At 42.5% G+C, this 27,350-nt stretch overlaps 1 protein-coding gene across 1 annotated transcript; it reads right to left on the bottom strand.

The window, feature by feature from the left end:
• Window positions 1-153: 153 nt before the first annotated feature.
• Window positions 154-22,649, bottom strand: LOC308285226 (chymotrypsin-like protease CTRL-1; the record flags this gene model as incomplete). The annotated part of the gene is made up of 8 exons (XM_080725945.1): window positions 154-174; window positions 7,027-7,173; window positions 8,467-8,600; window positions 9,121-9,304; window positions 9,687-9,768; window positions 10,055-10,134; window positions 12,674-12,778; window positions 22,440-22,649. The coding sequence occupies 8 exons, from the start codon at window positions 22,647-22,649 to the stop codon at window positions 154-156; spliced, it is 963 nt and encodes a 320-aa protein (XP_080582071.1).
• Between the last annotated feature and the right edge of the window lie 4,701 nt (window positions 22,650-27,350).

Here is a 27,350-nt window from a genome sequence, read left to right as displayed (position 1 = left end):
TCTCAGAACGTGAAGCCCTTTAACCATGTCTCCTTAAACTGTATTCCATTTGTTGCAATAAATGGTTAAATATACATTGATGTGAGTGTGCCTGACTGAAATGTAGAAAGCATGCTTACATACATCACTAAATGTACAACATGCTTACATAGTCTAGCCCCTTTTCGACTGCAGCTTTAGCACCACACCACACAACACCACACCACACCACATAAAAATTATCTACATTTTACATTAGACAAAAGTACCGCTATCGTTAAGAAACAAATTGACCCTTTTAACTGTGATTATAATACAATATAAGTTTGTATTATAACTATCCTAAATTATAATACACTATGATGGATTATAACTGTGATTATAATACAATATAAAGTATTAATGTATTACTATGATAATTATAATACACTATAATAGATTACAATAGTGGTTATAAACACAATAGAATCTATTATCATGGTATTACAACTATATCCTGGTGGTCTAAATGAAAAGTCAGTGAGTGATCAGACATTATGAAGTGTTTGGCCCTGCTTGGCCTAGCTCAGACCTACTCTAGATTGGATACTTTTTAGTACCACGTTTAGTACCACTTTCATGCCACTCTACCCAGGTCCTTGTAGTGGAAAACCTGGCACAAGTGGGTGGTGTGGTGTGGAGTGGCAGTGGTGTGGTGTTGGGCCTGTGGAAAAGGGGCTTATACTGTTACTGTACTGTACATGCCTGACTGAACAGTTTGATCATGATGTTTGATATGTACGTAGGGTTGCTGGATTATGTGAACCCAAACACATACACAGGACTTCCACTGCAATTTAAATGAATTGATTTGTTTTTAGTAAATAGCCGGCCATATTACATTGTAAATTCGTCTGCTATTACATCTATTTTCGTCATTTTCATTCTAGCATGTAGCCTATAGGACAGGGGTCTTCAGCGTTTTCAGGCCAGGGACCCCTTAGCTGAGAGAGAGATGAAGCAGGGACCCCCACTACATATTGTATAAAATTGTGTTGCAGAAGAAAGATTTTCATAGATTTCTTAGACAGCGTAGACTTGTTTGACAGCACTGTCATCATGTTGGAGTAATGTGTATTTTCAGACATTTAACCACGGTCAAATACTTTAGTCTGCTCTTCTTTGCCAAAAATAGACGATCTACAAGCTTGCGAGGCGTTGTAAGCTTGTAGATCTGCTATTTTTGCCTAATGTTCCAGTTCCACTCAGAATAAGGATGCTAGGATTCAAATGGTTAATGTAAAAAACATGTATCCTATCACACAAAGATTTGGCGGCCCCCCTATAGTAACTCTGAGGACCCCCTAGGGGTCCCGGACCCCCTGTTGAAGACCCCTGCTATAGGATATCCCATATTATCATTGCGAGAAGCGCATCTGGAGGTATTAAACTGAAACGCAAATTTTCGCAGAACGAGGCCGCCGGATTAGACCCAGGGCGTTGGGGCGAGCGTTCTTGTATTCCATTCCTGCTATCATTCTCTATGGGATTTCATTCACCTTATTTACAGGTCGAAAATGGGGAAACACAACAACCAGGAGCTCAAAAACATAGGGGAGAGTGGGCTAATGTGAGACTGTGGGTTAAAGTGAGATACATTGGGCTAAATGATCTGACATCTGATAATTTCCATTGTTAGGAAACATCCCAAATGAATGGGAAATGTATGAATTTTTATCTCTTAGCTCACCTAGAGGGGAGCAAATGTAAAAAGTGACTCACTATTACCCACTCTCCCCTAATGAGAGGCATACAAGAGCTACAGTATCTGTGCAACAGCTGTAAATTTAGGCAAAATGCATTCCACACACACATTTGCTTCACAGATACTCTCCTCAGATTATACTGTCAATTAACATATTCCTCAATTACATTTATACCCTTTATCATCACCATTTCTCACCTGTAAACACCCCAGACAACAGGCACATTTTAGCTACACTGCTACACAAACACTGGTACTTTCTGAAGAGGAGGACCCCTACTGTCCCAAATGTGCGTTGCACAGAGTGTGTTTAGCTTCCCACGTATTGCCTGTCTAATGAATGTCACTCAAGAGTCATTACTCATTTCAGTGCAATACCCGGAATGAGACAACTTCAGTGAATGTATAGTATGCCACGGTTTAACCACAGTTCCAAGAATAATATATCCTAATGAAATTAAATACAATAAAATAAAGAAATATGATATGCCTGTTTTAATATAATCATGTATTTCCATTCCCAGTCTAATCAAGTCTCACATATACTGACCTGAGCGCAGTTACATCAGTAAAGTCTGCTAAACTGAGGAATCCTTGTCGTGCCCGCCCATCATATACACACAAGGTGTTCATATAATAATAATAATAATAAAACTTTATTTGTATAGCACCTTTCATGACATGAAATGCAGCTCAAAGTGCTTTACAGAGCATAAAATGAAGCACACGTGCTTAGCAGAGAAAAAGTACAATAGAAATAAAAAATACATAAAAAAGAGATAAGTAAAATGATTACAATAAAGCAAGAAAAAATAAAAGCATAGAGCATTGAAGAACAATTTCAGAGCCGTGCGGACGTCAATAGCAGCATAGGGATTAAAAAATTTAGCTAAAAGCAAGAGTAAAGAAATAGGTCTTGAGCTGTGCTTTAAAGCTATCCACCGAGGCTGCCTGTCTTAGGTGTAGTGGTAGTTTATTCCAAGCTGTCGGTCCATAGAAGCAGAAAGCTGCTTCACCATATTTTTTATATGTCATTTTTGGCACCTCAAGTAGGTCTGCACTAGAGGACCTGAGTGGGCGGGTTGGAACATATCTATGCAGGCAGTTATAGAGGTACGAAGGTGCCAGACCATTTAGAGCTTTATAAACAAGTAAAAGAATTTTAAAATCAATCCTAAAAACAACCGGGAGCCAGTGTAGCGACGCTAAAACTGGAGTAATATGTTCTCTTATCTTAGTTTTTGTTAAAACTCTGGCTGCTGCATTTTGAACAAGTTGTAATCTGTCAGTTGTTTTCTTTGGCAGACCAGAGAGAAGTGCGTTGCAGTAATCAAGCCGAGAGAAAACAAAAGCGTGGATCAGCGTTTTTGCATCGTTCAGCGACAGATAGGCTCTAATTCGCGCAATATTTCTAAGGTGAAAGAAGGCAATCTTCGTGACATGATTAATGTGTGTATTAAAATTTAATTCAGCATCAATGATCACCCCCAGGTTCTTAACAGAGGTGTTATTTTCTTTAGCCAGGTTACCAAGTCTATTTATTATTGATTCTCTCTGGGCAGTAGAACCTATTATGAGAACTTCTGTCTTGTCAACAAGACAACTATTGAGTGTTTTGAAGATAGACAATACTAGAGCAAATTGGTTTTGGAATGTGAGAGACATACAACACTATGCAAAACAACAGCTTTAGTCCAAACAACAAAACTAGGTTCATCTAGAGCACCGACAAACTATAAACGTTGTAACACGGGAACAAATGCCAGCCTATTCCCAGCTACAGCACTGGCTACAGCCTATTGTGTGTGTGTGTGTGTGTGTGTGTGTGTGTGTGTGTGTGTGTGTGTGTGTGTGTGTGTGTGTGTGTGTGTGTGTGTGTGTGTGTTTACTGAACCTAATGTGTTCTTATTGGCTCACAGACACAGTGAGTTCCCATGTATATCTTTGCAGCTCACCTGTTCAGTAAGTTGCCTTCCAGATCCCAGAGTGTCTGGACGTATCTATAGAGTGAATATTCCTCTGTCCGTGCCAGGGACCATGCTAATGATACAGTATGTGTCAACCTGTCGGGGAAGTGCTGTTATTGCCTGTTATTGCCTCTTGATGTTTACTGGCAGAACCTGCCGTTCTATTTTCTTTTCTTTTACTTTTGTCAATTGTAATGTTTATGGTGGTCAGCCACAAACTCACAGTCACAACAACTGGCCAATACAGAAAGAGACACTAGTTCTGTTCAGAATTTGTCGTCTCACATGTTTCCACAAAATATTAGAAAATGCTCAATAGTGGGCTTGATAAAAGTCTGGGCTCAATAAGCAGGATCGATAAGGTGCTCATCAATTATCAATAAAGATGTACGAGCTCCATCCCTAAACACCACACAAAGTGTAGCTAACGTCCACGACAATATGCACTCTTATTGTTACCTCACTTGCTTTTATGTAAATCAGTTGCATATCATCTCATCTACCCACTCCCCTCCCCTCACCACCCCTCCCCATATGCAAACAAAGTCATACATTTGATGCTTAAAGAGTTTACTTGGAAATGCATGCAATTGATTGATTGATTGAAGAATTTATTAGAAGTTTGCAATAGAAAAAAGTACAGTTTCATGACAGTACAAATCACTGGTACAAGGTCAACTAAAAGGAGATCCTAGAAAGCCGAGGCTTATTTCCACAGGAACCACACTTTAAGTATCTCATATAACATTGAAAGACAGACGGATAGAACATAGTACTTTATCTAGGATAATATCAGTTTCAAAAGCATAACATCAAATACAAAAGGCAGAATACAAAGAAAAAGGGGGGGGGGAGCATGGGGGCTTAGTCTGTTTACAAGTCACGGGTAGCTGCTGTCTGAAGGTGACTTTTCATACCAATTTTGAAGGAGGCTAGGGATTTGCTCTCCTTTAGGGCTTGTGGAAGGGCGTTCCACATGTTGATGGTATAGCAGGAGAACGAGTTAGCGCCTTGTTTAGTGTTAAATCTACGCTGATGATGATTAGTGGAGCTGCCTCTGGTGTTATGATCGTGAACATCCTTGACCTTTAAGAAGTAGTTTGTCAGGTACATGGGAATCTTGGAGGTGTAGTGTATCTTGTACACCAGGCCCATTGCAAGATGCTGTACTCTGTCAGCTGCTTTGAGCCACCCCACGCTTTCGTGGTGATGCTCGGTAAGGTGGGTCAGAGGAGGGAGACCAAGCACAACCCTAATTAGTTTGTTTTGGGCTGTTTGGAGCTTTAGCTTTAAGGCAGCTGGGGCGTCGCGATACCAGACAAGGACTCCGTAATCAATGAGGGGTCCAATAAGAGCACCTCCTAGTGTCTTTCGGGATTTAATATTGATCAGTGGGGCAACTCTTTGCAAGAAGCGAATTCGTTGATTGACTTTATTGATTACCTTGGTGGTCATTTTTTCACTGGATAGGTTAGCCTCCAGGATGCAACCCAGGTAGCAGATGTGGTTTTTTCTTTCTATCACAGTGTCACCTACTTTAATTGTGAAGTTCTCAACTAGGCTAAGTTTCTGACTAGATCCAAAGAGGATACATTCAGTTTTGCCTAGGTGAATTGAGAGTCTGTTGTCATTGAGCCAGGTGCAGATCTTGTTAAGTTCACAGTTAAGGGCCTTTTCAACCTGCAAAATGTCTCTGCCTGAGACTAGGAGAGCCGAGTCATCCGCGAACAGAAACAGATTGCAGTCACAAGCAGATGACATGTCGTTTACGTATATTAAGAACAACAGTGGTCCTAGTATACTCCCTTGAGGTACTCCACAGTTTACTGGGAGGGGGGGGGACAGGGTTCCGTTGACTTCCACCATCTGTTCCCTCCCCACCAAGTAAGAGTGCATCCATCTCACTGCTGTGCTATCAAGACCAATAGCTTTGAGTTTTTCAATCAGAATAGAATGATCGACGGTGTCAAATGCCTTCTGGAGGTCCAGCATGACCATGCCGCAATATTTGCCATCGTGAATTTCACGTTTGATGTAATCATTCAAATAGATGAGGCATGTATCTGTGGAATGGGACTCTCTGAAGCCAGACTGGAACTTGTAGATCAGTTTATTCTCTTCAAGATATTTAGCCACCTGTTCATAGACAATTTTTTCCATTACCTTAGAGATGGAACTAAGGATTGAGATTGGCCTGTAGTTGCCAGGGTCAAGTTTACTGCCTTTTTTGTGCAGGGGGGTTACCTTGGCTAATTTGAAGTCCTGGGGGACATAACCCTGCTTGATAGATAGATTAATAATATGGGTAATGATTGGGGCAATGGTGGCAGCTGAGCCTATGAGAAATTTGGGGGCAATTTTATCATGGCCAGCGGCCTTGAATTGAGGTAGGGTGCGCAGTTTTTTAAACACTTCATCAGTTGACACCGTGGCAAGTTTAAAGTTGTCTTTGCATACCCCAAGGTTCCTGTAGAATTTCAAGATGTGCCTAACACCAAACAGCCCAGATGGAGCGGGCAGTTTATTGACCAGATTTTTGGCCATGGAGGTGAAGTAGATGTTGAGATTTTTGGCTACATCAAGACTATCAGTGAGGAGGGTTATGGGAGTTTGGATGGATATGTTGCTGGCTATGGATCTGAGTTTAGCACCACAGCCTAGCTGGGTTTTAAATAGCTTCCATAGGTCTCGTGGTTTGTGGATGTTTTCCTCAACTTTCTCATCCAAGTAGTTTTTTTTGGCAGAAAGGATTAAGGAGGTTGTCCGATTTCTCAGTTTATTAGCCTCTAAACTGACTATTTCTAATTTGGCTTTAAGGTGTTTATTGGGGCCTTTTTTGAGTTTGTGATTATATTTGCGTTTCTCAGAGTATTTTTTGTCTCTGAGTTTCATTGATTCACAGATTTCCGAATTCCACCATGGCTGTGAGCGGGCTTTAACCCTGACAAAAATGTAGTTACAGATGGACAAATCATTGCACCAGTTAGTAGATGACAGCAACTGTTTAAAACATGTGCATTACCCCATGATCAAACAGTCCATGTGTGACTGATGTATGTATGTACTATAATGTAAGCATGTTGTACATTTAGTGATGTTTGTAAGCATTAATCAGAATAATCAGCTATATTGTCACATCACAGGTTTACAGAAGTAATTAGTTGTTGTGCATCATTGCCATCGTATCGTTATTTCCATGAAGAAAGAAAGGGAAGAAGAGGGCGGGGGAGGAGATCAAATCAAGCAAGAAAAAAGACAAAGAACAAAAATGTTGTGAGTACAAAACTAAAATGTTTGGTACATTCAGCGAGTGTGGACTCTTCAGTAGGTTCTGACAGTCTTGTCGATCCAGCTCCTGAGTTTGGACACGCGGGCGTACACGGCAGGGTAGCGCACCTTGCAGCCCTCTGCACCCCAGGAAGTGATTCCCACCAGAGTCCACACCCCGCCTCTCTCACACACCACAGGACCACCGGAATCACCCTGGAGTAAGACCAATCATAACTCATAGTCATAAGCCCAATTTGTAGATCAGAGATAGAGATATACTGTAACTGATCCACAAGCTCAATTCAGGTCGATTCAATGGAGCTTAAAGGACAACTATTATTTTACAACAAGGGTTCATATTTTAGATTGTAATTAGAGAAAAGAAAAGATGAGTGTTAGAATGTTTTAATTTACTGCTTTCTATCGATTTAGCAATTTTAGTGATTTTGATTTCAGTGGGTGCGGGCATGTATACAAGTGGCTAAATATGTCTTCTTAGACAAAGTAAGCCCATTCCCAAGATGCACCGCAATCTTTCATGGGCGGATCTGACTTATGGGGGGCTAGTAGTGTTACTGTAACTAGTAATAAAGAAATTGATGGCTTATTGTATCTAAAATACTTTAGATACAATAGCCACTTGTACGCATGCCCTCAACCAACGAAAATCAAAATCACTAAAATTTCTAAATCGATAGAAAGCAGTAAATGAAAACATTTTAACACACATCTTATCTTTTTGCGTCTATTCGCAAATCTGGCCAACTCGGGAGCAATGCAAATAGGGAATGAATGCCCCGCCCTTTAATGCAAACCCCATTATACCTGTTGTCATAGGATCCGTTTTGACCATTTGCCTGTGTCCATTTATGCCCATATATGGAGATAGCTGTCTGTCTGTGTCCATTTTATGCCCATATATGGAGATCTCTGTAGGACCCGTTTTGACCATTTGTTTGGCTGTGTCCATTTATGCCCATTTATGGAGATATCTGTATCTGTCTGCGTCCATTTTATACCCATATATGGAGATCTTTGTAGACACAGTGCCGGTTCCGGAAAACTCTGATGTCAGACATCAGCTCGGCATATGGAGAATCTGAACCTTTCACGCCGGATCCAGAAAATCGCGTATCGGGTCGGGTCGAGGCCAGGCACTGCACTACCTGCTGCGGCGGGGAACGTGCGTGCCTGTGGGACGAACGGTTCTTGAGATACGCAGATTACATTACATACATAATACATACACACACTCACAGAGATTTTTTGTTGACTCATGTGGCGTACGTGATGTCAGAGCCTTTTATGAAGTGATGTCACAATGAGTCAGCGCTTGCGCCGATTTCCTGCGGAACAGCCTGATGTCAACAATCAACTCCGCATAAGGAGATTCCGAACGTTTCGCGCAAAAACGGGAAACAGGTAGGATGTGTAAATGACGTCAAACTTTGTTACTCCATTGTGGAAGGTAATAGGGATCCAAAGAATACAGAATAACATGGTTACCTGGCAGGTGGACGCTCCAGAGGCTCCGGCACAGATCATAGAGTCAGTGATGCGATTCCCCCAATACTTCTGTTTACACTGGGCATTACTCAGTAGAGGCAGCGCCACCTGCTGGAGGATGCGAGCAGCTGAGGCTGTGGAACACAGAGCACAACAGGAGAGAAATATGGTCATAAAGATCACATGGTCTCTGTCGCATGGCGTTGTGGATCTGCTACTTTTGATGCTTTCGTGTGATGCTGCAGTGTACAATTCACACATTCAGTGTACAATCCAGGCATTCAGTAAAATCATCAATCGTGCTGCTGCATTATGGATCAATTGGAGAGGCTTAAGTACACATGCCGGGATGCCAGTGAGGAGAGAGTTTTGTTATGACTGATGTCTGATGGAGGAGCTGGGCTGACTCCTGGTTGACGAAGGGTCTGATTCTACGGATGTTATAGAGTGTGAACCTACAGGACTGATGCAATGTGTGCCTTGAAAGATAGCTGGCTGTCCAGGACCACACCAAGGTTCTTAGCAGTTGAAACCGAAGTCACCAGAGTGTTGTCTCTATCTATCTATCTATCTATCTATCTATCTATCTGTCTGTCTGTCTGTCTGTCTGTCTGTCTGTCTGTCTGTCTGTCTGTCTGTGTCCGTTCCACTCACATGTGTGTTTGGTTTTTCCCCATCCCGTGGTGACACAGCGTGTCTTGGAGGGGAGGGAGAGGCTGGAGGAAGCCAGGCACACAGGGGACACCCTGGAATTCAGGCGGGCCGGAGAGGACAGCTTGACCAGGGCCACGTCGTTGTTCCAGTTAGCTTTAGGGTCGTATTTGGGATGGGTGATGGTCTGTATGGATGGAGACACACACACACACACACACACACACACACACACACACACACACACACACACACACACACACACACACAATCTAACTATCTATTCTATACTTTTTTTGGCCATTTTTAAGATGAAAGTTTTCATATTGAATCCAATATTTATCTGTTTCACTGCCATCTCTGTATGGACCATACATATCACTCAGTCAGTAACATGTCTCTGTATTGGACCATAAATATCACTCAGTCAGTAACATGTCTCTGTATTGGACCATACATATCACTCAGTCAGTAACATGTCTCTATATTGGACCATACATATCACTCAGTCAGTAACATGTCTCTGTATTGGACCATACATATCACTCAGTCAGTAACATGTCTCTTACCATGTAGATGGAGATGGTCTGGATCGATTCCCTGCTGGACTTACGGTCATATTCTCCTAGGATGGCGCGATGGCGCCTGGGGCTGAACACACACACACACGCGCACGCACACACACATTATCATGTTATTTATTTCATCTTATTTGCGTTACATTTGTAATATATATCTACTACCTATACTGTGTTTCAAAATACTGAACTGCTTTGACAGGCAGACAGACAGAGAGACAGACAGGTTTAGATACCTGTCTGCAGAATGTCCGTCCGTCCGTCCGTCCGTCCGTCCGTCCGTCCGTCCGTCCGTCCGTCTGTCTAACTTTCATCACCTATGTAGTGGTCATTGTTTGATGTTGGAGGTCATTACTTACAACACTTTGCAGTGAGCAGCGGTCACCACCCAGTTCTGGTTGATCAGAGAACCTCCACAGAAATGCCATCCTGAGGTGGTCTGGGGAGAGGGGAGGAGAGGGAAGGGGAGGTGGGGAGGGGTGCATATAGTGCAGTCATTATATGAAAAAACCTAGAACAAATTGCAATAGTAGTTTTGAAAACGACCTACCTACCTTCACTTACTATACACTACACTATAAAAGAAAAATGACTCCCAAAAAATCTGCTTTAAGTGGGATGTGAGGGGTTAAACTAGGTGTTTTTAATTATTCTGAATCCATTGCAAGCATTTGTTTTGCGTGAAAAACATTCATTGGGCTAAAAACGGACCCCAAAAGACTCATTGAGAAATTGATGCGGTTCACATCTAAAGTAGTATCTGTGCCTTCATTCTTTCTCAAAACCTCTCACAAACATGCCCACCGCCACAAACTAACCTGGACGCTTTGTTTTGTCCAACTTTAACACATTTGCCTCTTTAAGCTGCATTTATTTCCATTGCACAACATCTTGCCTCCTGCCCCATAAGCCAGTTCGCAAATAGCGCCATCTTGGATACCGCGCAATGCATTCTGGGTAATTGCAAAGGTCTCTGGGATTGATTAGGTCCATGCACATCCAACTCTAGGGGGCGCATCACAGAGCCGCTATTGGGTTTGACGATAGTTTTGTAGGATGACGGACCCAGACGACCAATATAGTAATTTAACTGTTCCTCAGCTAAGATGGTATTTATTAGACTGTGATATTGTTGTGTTAAATGCATTAAAGCAGGATTTAGTTACCCATTGCTGGGCAGCATGTCTTTTAAATCTGCAACCTATACACCAAAACAACATGCTACAGAAATAGGAGGACCAGAGGAGGTCCAAACTATTGGGTCATATAGGGACATAATTTGTCTTACCGATCCTGATATGCTCCGAAACGGCTGGGAGGACATCATGCTATCCACAGTTGTTACAAAGTGCTATAGAAGTAAGTCTAATAGTCCGTTATTGTCTCTCCAGGTTGGCAGAGGAAGTGTAGAGCCCAGGATTACATTAGATAATTGACACCGGGTGAAACATGGGTTATAACATTGTGGGATAAAAACAAACAAACAAATAAATAAATAATACGTCTATTAATAATAATCATATCAAGTTTGCTGCAATAAATAGGCATAGGCCTATATGTATGCCATTGGCCGTTCAAATGTTTAATTGACCCTTAATTATAAAGACCACCGGCTACTGCTGCCTGGGGAAATGCTGTTATTAGACTACTTTATAATTTAAGCCCATCAATATTATTATTTGGATGAAGTAGAACAACCATTAAAACAAGTTTGTTTCGTGATCGGACATTGTCACTAGCTGGTTTAGTTCCAGGCTGCTGGCTGCTGCTGCTTTGATTGATTAATTGAAGACTTTATTAGGAGTTTGCATAGGAAAGGTACAGTTTCATGACGGTACAGTTCACTGGTACAAGGTCTACTAAAAGGAGCTCCTAGAAAAGACTAAGCTTATTTCCACAGATTTCCAAGAGCTACAGGCTCATAACACGTCGCAACGCGGCAGGTTGTGAGATTGTGTGTCTGACATATGCAGAAACACTGTTGTACGGCAAAGGCTTCTCCAGTTTATCAGCGTTGTGTACGGGACTTCTTGGTTCGCTCGGCGTCGGGGGTTTAGCTTTACTGTTATGACAAACAGAACCGAAGCACCAAGAACCAAGCCGGACTCAGTTGAGGATAACAAAACAGGGATCCAAACTTCTATGGGTCGTGGAATAACTTGGATACGAGCACAGTGACTGTCTGATCGTAGCAATGGATTAAGTGCCAAGTGGTGAAAGTTGGTGACACGATTCACGATGCAGGCACGTTGCTTGCACCATCGGCATCATGGCATAAAATTAACTAAACAAAACATTTTTGCATATTACGGTTGAATGAGATGTAAAAGCCCAAATCATATATTAATTGGTAGGCTACTGTACGACCGCATCGCACAAGCCAAAAGTAGTTTGGACCTCCTCTGGTCCTCTATTTCTGTAGCATATAGAGCATATTGTTTTGGTTAGGTTGCAGATTTAAAAGACGTGCTGCACGGTAACGGGCAACTAAATCCTTCTTTCATGCATTTAAATAAATTTAGTCTTTAGTTTGTATTTAGTCTTTAGTTTGTATTGCTAACTAATAACTAAACTAAAACGAACTATTTCGTATGTATTTAGCCTACTGCGTGTGTGTGTGTGTGTGTGTGTGTGTGTGTGTGTGTGTGTGTGTGTGTGTGTGTGTGTGTGTGTGTGTGTGTGTGTGTGTGTGTGTGTGTGAAACACTATAAGATGTAAAACACAATAAGGGTAATAATAATAATAATAATAAATAGGTTAATTAATGAGATCTATGTTTGGAAATGTGTATGTGCACGAGCGAACTCTAGGATGAGCGGGCGCTTTTGCGCCAGTGAAACTCTAGTATGTTTACATTAAACTTTGTGAACATAAAACGCAGCACCTTCAAGGTTTTTTTCAACTTACACACGCCTCTCTGAACAACAAGATAGGGACTTTAAGCAAGGACGGCTACGGACACTGCATTCTGTCATTACCTGTAGAGACACCTGCCAGGGCCAGGAGCCAGACACTGCATTCTGTCCATTAACGATCCTGCTGGTGTAACCTTTGACCTTAGGCTTGATGGATGGAACTCCACACTTTAGAGGAGCTGTTTCATTACAGAGAGACCACACACACGCACGCACGCACGCACGCACGCACACACACACACACACACACACACACACACACACACACACACACACACACACACACACACACACACACACACACACACACACACACACACATACACACACACACACACACACACACACACACACACACACACACACACACACACACACACAAACATGACTTATGCCTGTTTAAAGTTTGCATTTTTCAAAGGATTGCTATAGCACCCGCGCTTTGGCCCACTGGAGTAATATTGTTTCAGTACTTTTTGGAATGACCCTCCATGTTTCATAAAAATGTGAAACATGCATTTACTGTATGTGTTATTGTGTTAGGGGTATATGAATAATCTTCATAAAACTGCAAATGTCATTGTCTCATAAGAGCTTACTTTTTTACGTACAACCAAAAACCAAACACAGTGCATCCCTTTGGCCAATGATTGTGAGGCTTGGTATAGCCCTCTAACATATTATGTTTTATTGAAGCCTACTCTATGATGATTTGAGGGTTCCTTTGTTTGATGTAATGCAAACAATGAAAACCGGAGCTCTTCTGGGATGATGATGGACAGAAGTTGGAATGGTTGTTTAATTATGAAGTCTTTAAGACATCACATTTTGTTTCTAGAGCCTGGAGTAGAAGACAGCTTTTCAAATAGTACTGTAGCTTAATAGTAGCTTGAGGGTTTAAAGTTGGTTATTAATTTGATCATGGTTCATGTGAATTGTTGTGTTGGTGAATTGTTTAGGCCTATGTCAAATCAAATGTAAAAGTGTCCTGTAAGTCCATATGGGCTGGGCTTCCTTGGAAGCATGACACTTGATTTAAGACAAAAATCAATCACTCAAAAAAAATCCTATTGCTGAGTTTCATAAAAAAAAACAAAAAAAAAACAACTACTGCATGGTTAGGCAGAACTGCAAAAGTAGTGAATGATACAGACTAGAGTTTCAATAAGGGACCAAGTGCTACTATGGTCTTTGACCCTAATAATGAAAACAAACAAATAAACAAATAAATGACCTGCTCCTAATACCTAAAATACAATAAATGCTTAAATCCTCACCAATATTCATTACATGAAAGAAAACATAACTTTCCAACTTTTCACACACACACACACACACACACACACACACACACACACACACACACACACACACACACACACACACACACACACACACACACACACACACACACACACCTGTTCCTCCCTTGCAGTATTGGAAACGCCAGCGGCGATCCCTGCCATTGAGAAAGGAAGAGAAAAAGAATTCTCAACATTTATCTTTGAATCGCAAACTGATCTTAAAAGACAATAAGACCCATTGAGAGATATTGCACATTGTCTTCTACCTGCTAACCCAGACTATTAAAGTGAGCTGAAAGAACATACACTATCGTATAGGGTGTGCCAAATGTAGTTCTAAGAGTGGCCATTTCTTGGGTAAACACAGCCTTACACAGGTGTTCTGATTAGACTATAGCATTAGTTCTATGCAATCAAACAATTGAAACACCTGTGTTTTGACCCAAGAAATGGCCGCTAAGGACTACAATGATGTAGCCGCTGGCACACACTATAGATGTTGTAACTGCAGTAATTTGGCGTTTTATATTTACAAGCTTCAGAGCTACAGAGTATATTTCTCATTCAAATTTGCCCAACAAAGGTCAACCAAAAACACTTCAATCTGTACAGTACAGTATATGTATATGTATATTTCAATATATATATATATATATATATATATATATATATATTGTACTGTACAGATTAGTGATTTTTTTGTCAGCTTTTTTTCATAGCCCGCAACGCCCACAGCCCGCACGGAACGTAACCCGCCCGCCCGCACCGCAGAACAATCTACAAATCAACTAATCTGCCCGCCCCGCATCCCTCATTTAAAAAAAAGGTGGTATATCATCTCCACAATAGCTCATCTTTATATACGGCTCTTCCAAGTACCCAAAGTCGCTTTACAGAAAGGTCTACAGTAGCACAATATTGTCATAGGCTAAATAAACAAACGTGTTGTTCAAATTCTGCCTATTTGACAGCATAAAGACATTCATTCAAAGACGTTCATTCTCTCTAAATCGCGGGGGCATCGTCGGGGTAAGAATGGCGTTTCAGGTTTTATATCAATCATATTTATACAGAGCCTCACACTTCAAACAGACAGCAAAAGACGGACAATATTAAATCCTGTTGGTTATTGATCACCAGATTGGAGAGATGGGAGTGACTCGAGGTGAGCGTGGTTCATTCAGTATAAAAATCAGTCTCACTATCGAAAGTTGTGTTTCAAATCGTATCCGTTGACTGGCTGGTTATATAACTTGACTGCCACAAAGTATTTATAAACAGACTTGTGTGGATGACAGAGACATTTAAGTGAAATCCTGATCAGCGACATGCGCTGAATTGTTTGTGCATTCTCCTCTGCTCATGTTGTGTGTCTGACTGGCTGCTATGAGGGCAACAGCGCAAGGCGAAAATGTTGGCAAATGTGGTTCGCGGCCCCAGCAGGAGCGGAATTGGGACGGTCCTCGCACCAAGGAGCGCTCCAAGCCTCTCTGGTGCATTTTAAAACTTGCTCGCTCATGCTCATATTCAAAATGTTGTATTCTTATTCTTATAGGCCTACTCTTATTAAGAATAAAAGGCAAATAAGAGCAGGTGATTATTCTTATTTATTTTTTGCACATGAGAGTGGTGTTAACCCGGGTTGGCGGGCGGATAAGCGGGTTGGCGGGCGGGTGGTGGCACCGGGTCGGCCCGCGCATCACTAATATATATATATATATATATATATATATATATATATATATATTGAATACTTTGTGAATGTACTTACTCTTTACGGTTGCTATGTAAACTGAAGACACCTTTCAAGTAGTTTCCTGCAGGAGCGCGCCAGGAGAGGTACTGGTCCCAGTTGTTCACGTACCCAGTCCAACGATAGTCACTAGTAGCCAATCGAGATTTCCCACAGCACAGAAACTGCCAGCTGAAAGTACAGGTTATATTAGACCAGGGGTGCCCAAAAGGTAGATTGTGATCTACCAATCACATAGGCTGTGCAGGTAGACCACATTATGTCCCTAAAATGTATAATTAATCCCTCCCCTCATGGCTTCTAGTCAAACGCCCCAAGCAATACTTGGTTTTCAAGAGTCTTTAGCGTTACAAAGAACCCCAAAACATACCACTTCCATACAGAATGGGATGAAGAAGTCATCCCCCACCATTTTCATTAAATTAAAAAATAAGAGTGTTTTTCTTAGATGTAACACACGGCCAGTGCTGCTATTCCGAAGCCCCCTCAGGTACATTTGTGTGGGTAAATCATGTTGAGCTGGTCATTTTAAAAGTAGCTCGCAAGTCAAAAAAGTGTGGGCACCCCCATAGGACAACCTCATAAAGTCATTGCAAGCTACCACAAGCAACACATTTCCATGGAGCAAAAAAGTGTCTGTTATTTAGCTCTGGTGGTGAATTTGGTGGTGAACTGCTCCTAAAGCTTCTCTCTTAAATGTATTTTACACACAAGTTGTTGCAAAACTAAGTAAATAAATCATTTAGACATATGCTCATGGTTTCTAGAAAAGTACAGTTTATATTGTGTTACAATTAGGCAAACAATTTACCTTAGACACGCGTTAAAACAACAGGATAAACCATACAAAATCCGAAAATGTTCGCACGCGCGTATGAGGAACCCAGTCTTGCACCCCTGCTAGAAGAGGCTATACTCGCCTATGGGCACCCCTGTATTAGACTATTGTTCTTGTACATTCTTTCCTGTAAACTTTTATTTCACCTAGAGTAAACCTGTTCTCTGTTAACTTTTATGTACTCGCAAAAGTCCATTGAGTTAAATGGACTATTTCTGTCCAATTTTTTTTTTCTTATTTATTTTTTCTTTTCTTTTTAATTTTAATCCATTTTGTAACCACTTTTTCACCCGGTGCCAATTGTCTAATGTAATCCTGGGCACTCCCTCTGCCAACCTGGGGAGAGCAATTGACTGACCTCATGCTTCCTTCTATGCATGAGGAATCCAAGTTGCTTCTTTTCACCTGACAGGAGGGAGTTTCCCTGGCTGGATGTAGCGCGTGTAAGGAACACGTTATTCCAACCAGTTCCTTTCCCCTCCATCAGGCAGTATAGAGACCAGGATTACTGCATGTTTTTTGTGAGGGTACCTACCCTATGATTGGTATGCCTGAAACTGAAGGTTCCGTGGTGCAAAAACTAAGTGCGATTAAAATGTGTTAATTTCTTTCATCACGTTAAATTTAGCATGGGTTTCAAAATCCTGAGCCGGGATCAAACTGGGAACGGTTGTCAAGCGGCCACTCTACCTCTGAGCCACTACCCCCCTAGGTATGTGTGTGTTTCAACAGTTATTTCATGTTGCAGAGCATAAAGCACAATGTCTGTCAACATAATCAGATCAATCAGACTCACCGCCTGTCCTCATGATGGTTGCTATGGTAACTGTACACTCCAGCGATGACATAATTGGTGGGGCAAGTGTAGTGGATGGGGCGATCAAACCAGTTGACCCATCCAGACCAGTAACAGCGGTTGAAGACCGCGGCTCGTTTGCAGGATATGCTCCAAACACGGTCCTCATGATGGTTGCTGTGGTAGCTGTATATCAATAATGAAACCATACGTTATCACAGTTCCATCAGACAATTAGTCACAATTACGGTCTGTCAGAGTGATCAGGAAAACAAGCCATTATTGTTCCTACAGTATGGACAGGGAAAAAATATACACATATCCACAGACATCAAAGTGTCCATGTCCCATACAAAATACTTTGTCAAGTGGCTACAGAGATCCAAAGTGTACCGGTATGTGTTTGAGTTTGAGTGTGCGTGCGTGTTAATTCTTTACCTTGCAATGCGGGACACAGCCTGTCCACTGGGACATCGACGATTCAAAATTTTGTCATACCCGTTGTCCCATGAAGACACTCCCTGTCCAACTGTCAATGAATATGAACACATTAACATAGGCTATTATAACTGTCAATCAATATAAACACATTAATATGATATGAACTGTCAATTAACAGAAAAGCATATTTCTTTATCAATAAGAATTGCCTAATCTTATATAAAGTAGGCATTGTTTATAAGTAATTAGTATCCAATGAGGCTAGCACTTCGTTTCATTGTTCTTACGTGTCAGAAGGATGAGAAACAAAGCCACAGCCATCATGTTGATGTCACCTGCTCTGCATGCACAATGTCACCATCACTGCTCTAATTTATACATGGATGCACCAGGAAACACTTTGTTTCTGGGACTATCCCAGTTTGTGTGTGTGTGTGTGTGTGTGTGTGTGTGTGTGTGTGTGTGTGTGTGTGTGTGTGTGTGTCTGTGTGTTTGTGTGTGTGTGTGTGTGTGTGTGTGTGTGTGTGTGTGTGTGTGTGTGTGTGTGTGTGTGTGTGTGTGTGCATGCGTGCATGCACGCATGACAGAGAGAGCTAGAGACAGAGATTGATTGATTTGACAGTAGACAGCTTTTTGTTTCCTCATACTGTAGGTTGTTCTTTCTCACGGATGAACTCATTGATGCGTTACTCTTTCTCACGGATGAACTAATTGATGCGTTACTTTCAGTTGGCGTGTGTGTGTGTGTGTGTGTTCGTGGTTTGAATCCTGGCTCCTCCTGTGCATAGTATAGACAGTAACACAGATACCCCCAGAGTCTCTCGAGAGGGGAGAGTACGTGAGACTCAACAATACAGACATAATGGTAACGGTCAGGAATGAATCACAGGTAACGAGAAGGCTCACCCAAACAACATCAACTGGGGAGGCATTGAAGTGTCACTGAAAAAGGATCTGCAGGAAGACAGAAGGCCAAAATACATCAAGCCAGGACCAAGTGTGGAGAAGAGGGGTCACAGGTGCAATGCGCAGCGCGCAGTGTGCAGTGTGCAGCTGTAGCGGCTGGTGAGACAAAGGAGGCTGGAACAACCCCACACAGTACTGGAGATCTTTACACATGGTGCCATGTCATAGTTCCGACTTCCCATTTTTTCCGACCTCCCATTCTTCCGACCCGACCACCTAAACCTAACCTTAACCTTAACCCTAACCTCAGTAAAACTAACGCTGGGGGAATGCTATCCTGGTGAAATCCTAACCTGCTGACGCTGGTGAATGTTAACCTGGTCGGAATATTGAGAGGCCGGACTTATGATCAGTCCATGCGCGTCCTCTGTGTTTGGCTCTCTCAACATTGCACACGTGTGTAAGCACGCGGAGTGCACAAACTAACAAGAGGCTTCTCTGGGGAGGCATTGGGTGGGTCCCCCCTGAGGTCTTGAGGTGACACAAGTGCCGGAGTAAAAGTTGCAACAAAAACGCACGCACGCACGCACGCACGCACGCACGCACGCACGCACGCATACACACACACACACACACACACACACACACACACACACACACACACACACACACACACACACACACACACACACACACACACACACACACACACACACACACACAGCCTACTGTATACACTGAGGTAAATGTGGGCAGTGAAACAACTGTGAAAGGAGAACCTTTTTGTGCTGGAGTAGATGCTGTGTCCAATCTGGCATTTTTGTGATGTACACTATTGAGGTGAAAGTGTCAGCGTTTGTTTTGCTAACTATTAGCCCTGTGCTGACGTCAGCACGCTTGGGCTGAACGCTTTTGTCTTTCTGCTTTCTAGAGATGATAGAACAGGAGAGAGGAGAGAGTGGCCAGGAGGAGGAGATGGGCAGTGATTTGGCCACCACTGCCAACCCGCCATCGGAGGGTGTAGCGGTTCAAGGGTCGAAACACCTGAGAACGCTGGTTATCGCCTGAAGACATCACCTCCTCCTGGCCAGGGCTACATTCAGCAAACATGAATGAAGGAGAAGCATTTTTCATAACCATAATACCATATATACTGTATATATATAACTAGCCCTTACCCGTTCAAAGATATGAGCTCCGAAATGATGTGCAGTGTGTGGATTATGGGATGTGCACTGTGCACACAATATATGAGGGATGGAAAGTAACTTTAACTGGTGCTTGCATGCTAATATGTAGGAGCATCAATGTAAATACCCGTTCCATTTAACGGCTACAGAGATACTGTGTACCGATCTGCATGATTTTGGACAACATCTGTAACAGGGCCAGAACCCGCCTGCCCGCCTGCACACACACACTCCCCCCCCCCCCCCCCCGTGTGTGTGTGTGTGTGTGTGTGTGTGTGTGTGTGTGTGTGTGTGTGTGTGTGGGTTTGTGTGTGATTGTGCATGGCCTGAACAACAGCGCCCCTCCCTTAACATGTGTGGTCACAAAAGGTACTGTAGACTAAATAGATATAGATACACCATAAAAATGCTATTATACAGCATACGATTTGTGAAAGTGACAAACGGGCTTCACAGTTATGTCAGGTGTGTTCATATGCTGATAGTGATGCGATTTCAGATCAATTGCTCCAGCCACCGAGGAGAAACGCTGAGACAGACGGATTCATCGAGTGCAGTTGTGGTCAGACAATGACACCATTTAAGTCCAGCATGCGAGGGTATACAAAGTGAACCGAAAAGCAAACTGGTAGGCACTGGCAGGAATGATCAACTCAAATGATTTATTTAACTAATAGTAAGAGAAAGTTAGCCTATTGCTACATCAATCTGGGAACTAAATCTAGATCACTAGCTTTCTTCACAAAATGTGTTCATAAAGGTGTCTACTATCACCTCTGAACTTTGTCAAACCCAACTCCCTTGACATACTTTGTGGGAGCCAATCAAAGTATCGGGATACCCAGGGCCTGGGTTTAAAGGGGGAAAAATTAAAAATGGCCAATATGAACGTATGAGGTGTGTAATAAGGGTATTGTTGGGCTGCGGAATCCATTCCAACCATTAGTTATCAGTAAAAATGACTCCTTGGCCATAAAAAAGGCCTAATTGGCTAAGGCTTATCCAATCATGTCATTCGAGTTCACCTGTGTCCTAGTTAGTCCCTGTTTTAAACCCTGTGTTTGAGTGTTCCTTGTCAGATTGTATCATGTTATCCTTTGTGTCATGATGTGTCCTTACCCACCTGATCTTGATTAGTTTTCATGAATTCAAACCCTACTCCAACTTTTTTTTTATTGCCAATATTATATGTCTCATGGACAGACAAAAGTAGCTGTGGCCTATTTTATGGCCAAGGAGTCATTTTAACTGAAAACGAATGGTTGGAATGGATTCAGCAACCCCAAAATACCCAAATTACACACCTCATACGTTCATATTGGACATTTTTTTATTTTCCCCCCTTTAATCCCAGGCCCTCGGGATACCCAATAACCTTTATGAACACATTTGTGAAGAAAGCTAGTGATTTAGATTTAGTTCCCAGATTTATGTAGCAATAGGCTAACTTTCCCCTACTATAAGTAGACAGAATAACAGAACTCCACAGGTACAAACTCACTACTCGACATAGGTCTACGGACCAACAAGAAAACAATGCACACACAGGACTTAAATAGACAGGGGCTAACAACACACAGGTGAACTCAAAGACAAATCAACACTAGGATTGGCTGAGGGACTCAGGTGGAAACATTGAACACTCACAAGACAGGTTAGAGAACACTAACGCAAAACAGTAATAGAAAACCAAAACTAAACAGAACACAACATACTGATAGGTCAGAAACACCTTGAGACTCCAAAACCTAAATAAGGACAGTCAAGTCCAAAGTCCATGAACATACTGAATGACATACTGTATCAACATAACAACCAAACATATTACAGTCAGTCGTCAGAGACATATCAACAGTGGACAGTGGACAGTCAATGTCCCAGGTCTGAGGCGCGGACGTGACAGTAGCCAAAGAACAAACATGAGCAAACACTCTACAAGTTGAATTCCACGTTCATTTATAACACCAACATTAGGCATAAAAACACTGGGAATGACATGTCCTTCCACATGAATCCTTCTCTGAGTGTTATTATTGCCAATGGCAGATGTACATAAATCTTTTTTGTTTTAATCTTTTAAAACACTTCAGTCAAAGACTGAGGTGCAGTCGATCGAGGTGGCCCCTTTCGCTCGAACAGTTCAAACCAGCTGGCTCAAGGAGGCCATGATGCTCAACATGGCAAACCAGCAGGGTGATGGGGCTGCTGTTGGTCCTGGAGAGAGCAAGATGGCTCAAACGGTCTTGGCGTTCACGTTACGCTCCACCAGGAGCTGCCATGGTGTGTGTGTGTGTGTGTGTGTGTGTGTGTGTGTGTGTGTGTGTGTGTGTGTGTGTGTGTGTGTGTGTGTGTGTGTGTGTGTGTGTGTGTGCGCGCGTGCGTGCGTGCGTGCGTGCGTGCGTGTGTTGGTGTGTGAGCGTGAGAAACAGATTGATTTGATAGTAGACAGTTTGTTTCCTCATACTGTTTGTATGTCACTCATAACATTGTTTTTTCTTTCCTGGATAAGCGCGCGGCCGCGCATGCACACGTGCACATGATACCTGTACAAGATGGCATCAGTGTCGTTCGAGTTTTCTTCACCCCCATGAGTTGGCATACCTTGGCAAACACCTCTGCCTCAAAGTTCCGCCCCTGATCACTGTGCAGTTCCTCAGGTGCACCGAACCGGCAGAACATCTCACATACCAGCCGCTCAGCTGTGGTCTTTGCGCTCTGGTCAGGTACCGCATAGGCCTCTGGCCACTTGTAGCGGTTCCCATCATCAGTAATGGGAAATGGGCCAACAAAGTCCACACCGACATGCTCCATGGGGGCCCCCACCTGATACTGCTGCAGTGGTATATAACTTGGTATTTCATAGCTATTTCATAGGTATTTCATAGGTATTTCATAGCTTGAAAGATAATACTGGTAGCTGCCTCAATTCTGTGAAAATAGAAACGTGCTTTCAATCGTTTTTTCCCCCCTTCAACGGATTCATCGAGTGCAGTTGTGGTCAGACAATGACACCATTTAAGTCCAGCATGCGAGGGTATTGGAGCGGTGCATTTCATTCTGTGTGAGAGATGAATGTGGTGTGTGTGTGTGTGTGTGTGTGTGTGTGTGTGTGTGTGTGTGTGTGTGTGTGTGTGTGTGTGTGTGTGTGTGTGTGTGTGTGTGAGTGTGTGTGTGTGTGTGTGTGTGTGTGTGTTGTGGGTATGTGTGAAGCATAGTTACAATTTACAATCTAGGCATTAAGCAGACTGGAAAATGGTGCAGGAAAAGAAAAATGGGGGGGGGGGGGGGGGACTGGACTGGACAGGACAGGACAGGACAGGACAGGACAGGACAGGACAGGACAGGACAGGACAGGTAAAGCTTGTTGAAAAAGTTTGAAACAAAGTTTTTCAAAGTGTCCAAGAATAACAATATATAACTACTATAATAACACTCCACAATCATAATCAGTGGAAACCATTGATCCACAGCCTATATTCAGTAGGGTCGGTCCACCATAAGACCTCCAGCTTATACATTTGCTCAACTCTGAATGATTAAAGTTGGGGGCCATTGCATGAAAGTAGACATGACACTGCATTCCTGTCAAGCCCTTTTCATTATCTGTATGATCGGTATGTCATGTACAGTACATGACCTTTCTATTTCCATTGTTCCACGTATCTTACATCACAACTATGCAAGGTCTAAGACTTCCTCATCATGACAAAAGATTTCTCATCAAGATATCGCCGTAATGGAAAGAAACCACGACTATCAAAGCATCAACCAAAAATAGTTTTGCATTGATAAGGTAGAACCTGATCTGACGTGACCCCAACTGTCCTCTGAAAAGCCAGCTATCTCTACAATAACCATATGACACACAGCCACTCACCTCTGCCCTCTGGCTCATGTAATGTGCGATGGAAATACTCTACTGATGAGACCCTATTATTGCAATCCCAAATATGGAATAGACTTCCATCATGCCACATTTAATTCCTGTCCCACCTGGCAGTCCTAAGGTTTTCTACAGAATAGGTAACCTCTTTAACATCTGGCATCCCCATTTTGGGGAAGTTATTAAATGCAAAATAAATAAATAAATAATTAGTAACATTTTTTTCCCCCTTTTTTGTATTTTATTGGATTTTTGAAGCGGTGAAAACCGCTTCCAATGAGTGGCTTTGTGTGTCCCACGCCCATATAGTCATTTCAGTCCAGAATGAACAGGTTTTTTCAAAACAAAATGTGTGTTTCATGTCCATATATGGTCATCTCAGTCCAGAATGAACAGGCTTTTTCAAAAACAAAATGTATGTCACCTCATGTCTATATATGGTCACTCCAGTCCAGAATTAACAGGTTTTTTCTGTCCCGTACGTCCAGAATATCAGTCCAGAATGAATAGGCTTTTTCAAAAAGCAAAATGTGTGTCCATGTACGTCCGTACGTACGTATGTGTGTAGTGTCCGTCCCGGTCTGATGATTGGATACTTTGAGGATTGGTCAAGCTTCACATGACAATTCGGCCCTCCAGATAAAATCATTAATTCATTCAGAATATAAAGAATGTATAGATCACAGAGTTCATAACTCTAGAACACATAGAATAAAAGTTCACCGCTTCACTTCGAACCGAGGTTTGATTTTTTCTTTAAAAACAGTACACCAGCCCATGGGCTGACACATGACAGACAACTTAGTTGGCAGGCGATTATTGACAACGGTGCAGTCAGAGCAATGAGCCAATAAGACTACAAAACAAAACAATACAATACCAAACAAAACCAACGCTATAACAATGGGGGGGGGGGGGGGGGGGGGGGGGGGGCTAGTATGCAGTTCATATATTTGACACATTTGAGCGAGCAGGATACTGTGTTATAAACATTTCTGAAATGTCTAAAATACCAGATCTACAATCTCTCAACATGTCATGATGTAATGTGTTGTGAGCTTGTTGTATACTGGCTTTTAAAACAACAGGTTGTACTTGCTTATACTGATCAAACCAATATCTATATATTGAATAAAACTACTTAAAAACTGTCTGAGGTGCACACAACAGTCAGAGTAGCCATGACCCCCTCTTTAAAACACTTTTGTGTGTACCTCAGACAGTTTTTGAGTAGATTTATTCAATATTTAGATATTATTCATTTGATCAGCCACACTACCGACTGTGCCACCGTGGCCCCTGCCCCATCTTGAGTACTAAACCATTTTTTGTAATGGTGGCCTCTATTTTGCATATTTAGGAGTAAACTTACCAGTAATTACATTAAAATACCTTATATTGTCTGACCCTCAGAATATAGAGAAATGCACTATTTGTCAGATGTGCTTGCTTTGTTATAGAATTATTGAGGCCCCATGGCTGCAGTGGAGCCCTGGCGTAACTCCCCATGGCTGTGGTCGTAGCTAAAGGGCAAACATGAGGAAACATTCTACAAGTTGAATTCCACGTTCATTTATACTCTTAACACCAACATTAGGCTTAAACACACAATGAGACGACCTTCCACATGAATCCTTCTCTGAGTGTTATTATTGCCAATGGCAGATGTACATAAATGTTTTTTGTTTTGTTTTTTGTTTTAATCTTTTAAAGCACTTGAGTCAAAGACTGAGGTGCAGTCGATCGAGGTGGCCCCCCTCGGTCGAGCAGTTCAAGGAACTTGGCACAAGGAGGCCATGATGCTCAACATGGCAAACCAGCAGGGTGATGGGGCTGCTGGTGGTGTGTGTGTGTGTTGTGTGTGTGTGTGTGTGTGTGTGTGTGTGTGTGTGTGTGTGTGTGTGTGTGTGTGTGTGTGCGCGCGTGCGTGCGTGCGTGTGTGTGTTGGTGTGTGAGCGTGAGAGACAGATTGATTTGATAGTAGACAGTTTGTTTCCTCATACTGTTTGTATGTCACTCATAACATAGTTTTTTCTTTCCTGGATGAGCGCGCGGCCGCGCACATGGTACCTGTACACGATGGCATCAGGTGAAGATAGCTTGAAAGCTAATACGGGTAGCTGCCTCAATTCTGTGAAAATAGAAACGTGATTTCAACCTTCCCCCCCCCCCCCCTTCAACGGATTCATCGAGTGCAGTTGTGGTCAGACAATGACACCATTTAATTCCAGCATGCGAGGGTATACAAAGTGGGAGAGCCAGCAAGATAGAGTGGAGCGGTGCATTTCATTCTGTGTAAGAGATGAATGTGTGTGTGTGTGTGTGTGTGTGTGTGTGTGTGTGTGTGTGTGTGTGTGTGTGTGTGTGTGTGTGTGTGTGTGTGTGTGTGTGTGTGTGTTGGCATGTTGTGGATAGGTGTGAAGCATAGTTACAATTTACAATCTAGGCATTAAGCAGACTGGAAAATGGTGCAGGAAAAGAAAATGGGGGGGGGGGGGGGGGGGGGACTGGACAGGACAGGACAGGACAGGACAGGACAGGACAGGACAGGACAGGACAGGACAGGACAGGACAGGACAGGTAAAGCTTGTTGAAAAAGTTTGAAAGTTTTTCAAAGTGTCCAAGAATAACAATATATAACTATAATAACACTCCACAATCATAATCAGTGGAAACCCTAGGTGCACACCCTAGGTGGGGTTGGCGATAGGGCCTTTCTGTGTGGAGGCGGGGTCGATCTACTTGAAGTGACGTGTAACAGATAGGCAAGCGTAGCCTTGTAAACCAGTTTAAAACTAGTTTAGGCAAGGCAAGCGGGCCAGACGGAGAAGAGCTTCCCGGTGACCGGAAGGGTTAGGCCAGTAGACAGCAGGCTTGCACACTACCAGGCCAGCTCTGATTCAATTGTGTCACAACCCGGCCCGTGGGCCATGACAAATTGAGGAGGACACGTGGTAGTGGTATAAAATATAACAATAATTTATAACATAAGAGTTTAAATGATACTTTCAAAAGTATGAGGTGTGTAGGTCAGTAATCAGTAGTGTCTGTGATGCATGGATGTGTAGTAAGTGTAGTGTGGGGTCTTGTAGAGTGTGCAAACAGAAACATAAGGGAACTGAAACAAAGGGTACTGTTGTCTAGAGAGGGAGAGACAGACCGGTGTTCCACCCAGTCTTTTATAGGGATCCAGGGAGCACTGGCCAGGTGCTCCCAATGCACCAAATCATCCAGCTCATTGGCCTACACCCATAGGCTCTAGAAGTGGTTCTAAAAGTGTTCATGGCCTATTAAGTGTTTTGAAGATAGACAATACTAGAGCAAATTGGTTTTGAAATGTGAGAGACAAAACTCTATGCAAAACAACAGCGTAGTCTTCTACTGCTGCTCTCAATCAAAACTTCAGCACAGACGAACTATAAGCTTTGTAACGTGAGAACAAATGCGAGCCTATTCCCAGCTACAGCATTGCCTTCAGCCTATTGTGTATGTGTTTACTGAATGTAATGTGTTCTTATTGGCTCACAGACACAGTGAGTTCCCATGTATATTTGTGCAGCTCGCCTGTTTAGTGAGTTTCCTTCCAGATCCCAGAGTGTCTGGACGTATAGAGTGAATAATCCTCTGTC

The sequence above is a fragment of the Nannobrachium achirus genome (assembly GCF_963921795.1).
Source record: "Nannobrachium achirus genome assembly, chromosome: 5".
NCBI classification, from domain to species: Eukaryota; Metazoa; Chordata; class Actinopteri; order Myctophiformes; family Myctophidae; genus Nannobrachium; species Nannobrachium achirus.
Note: the sequence above shows the minus strand (reverse complement) of the source record. Positions and strands in the feature narration are given on the sequence as shown.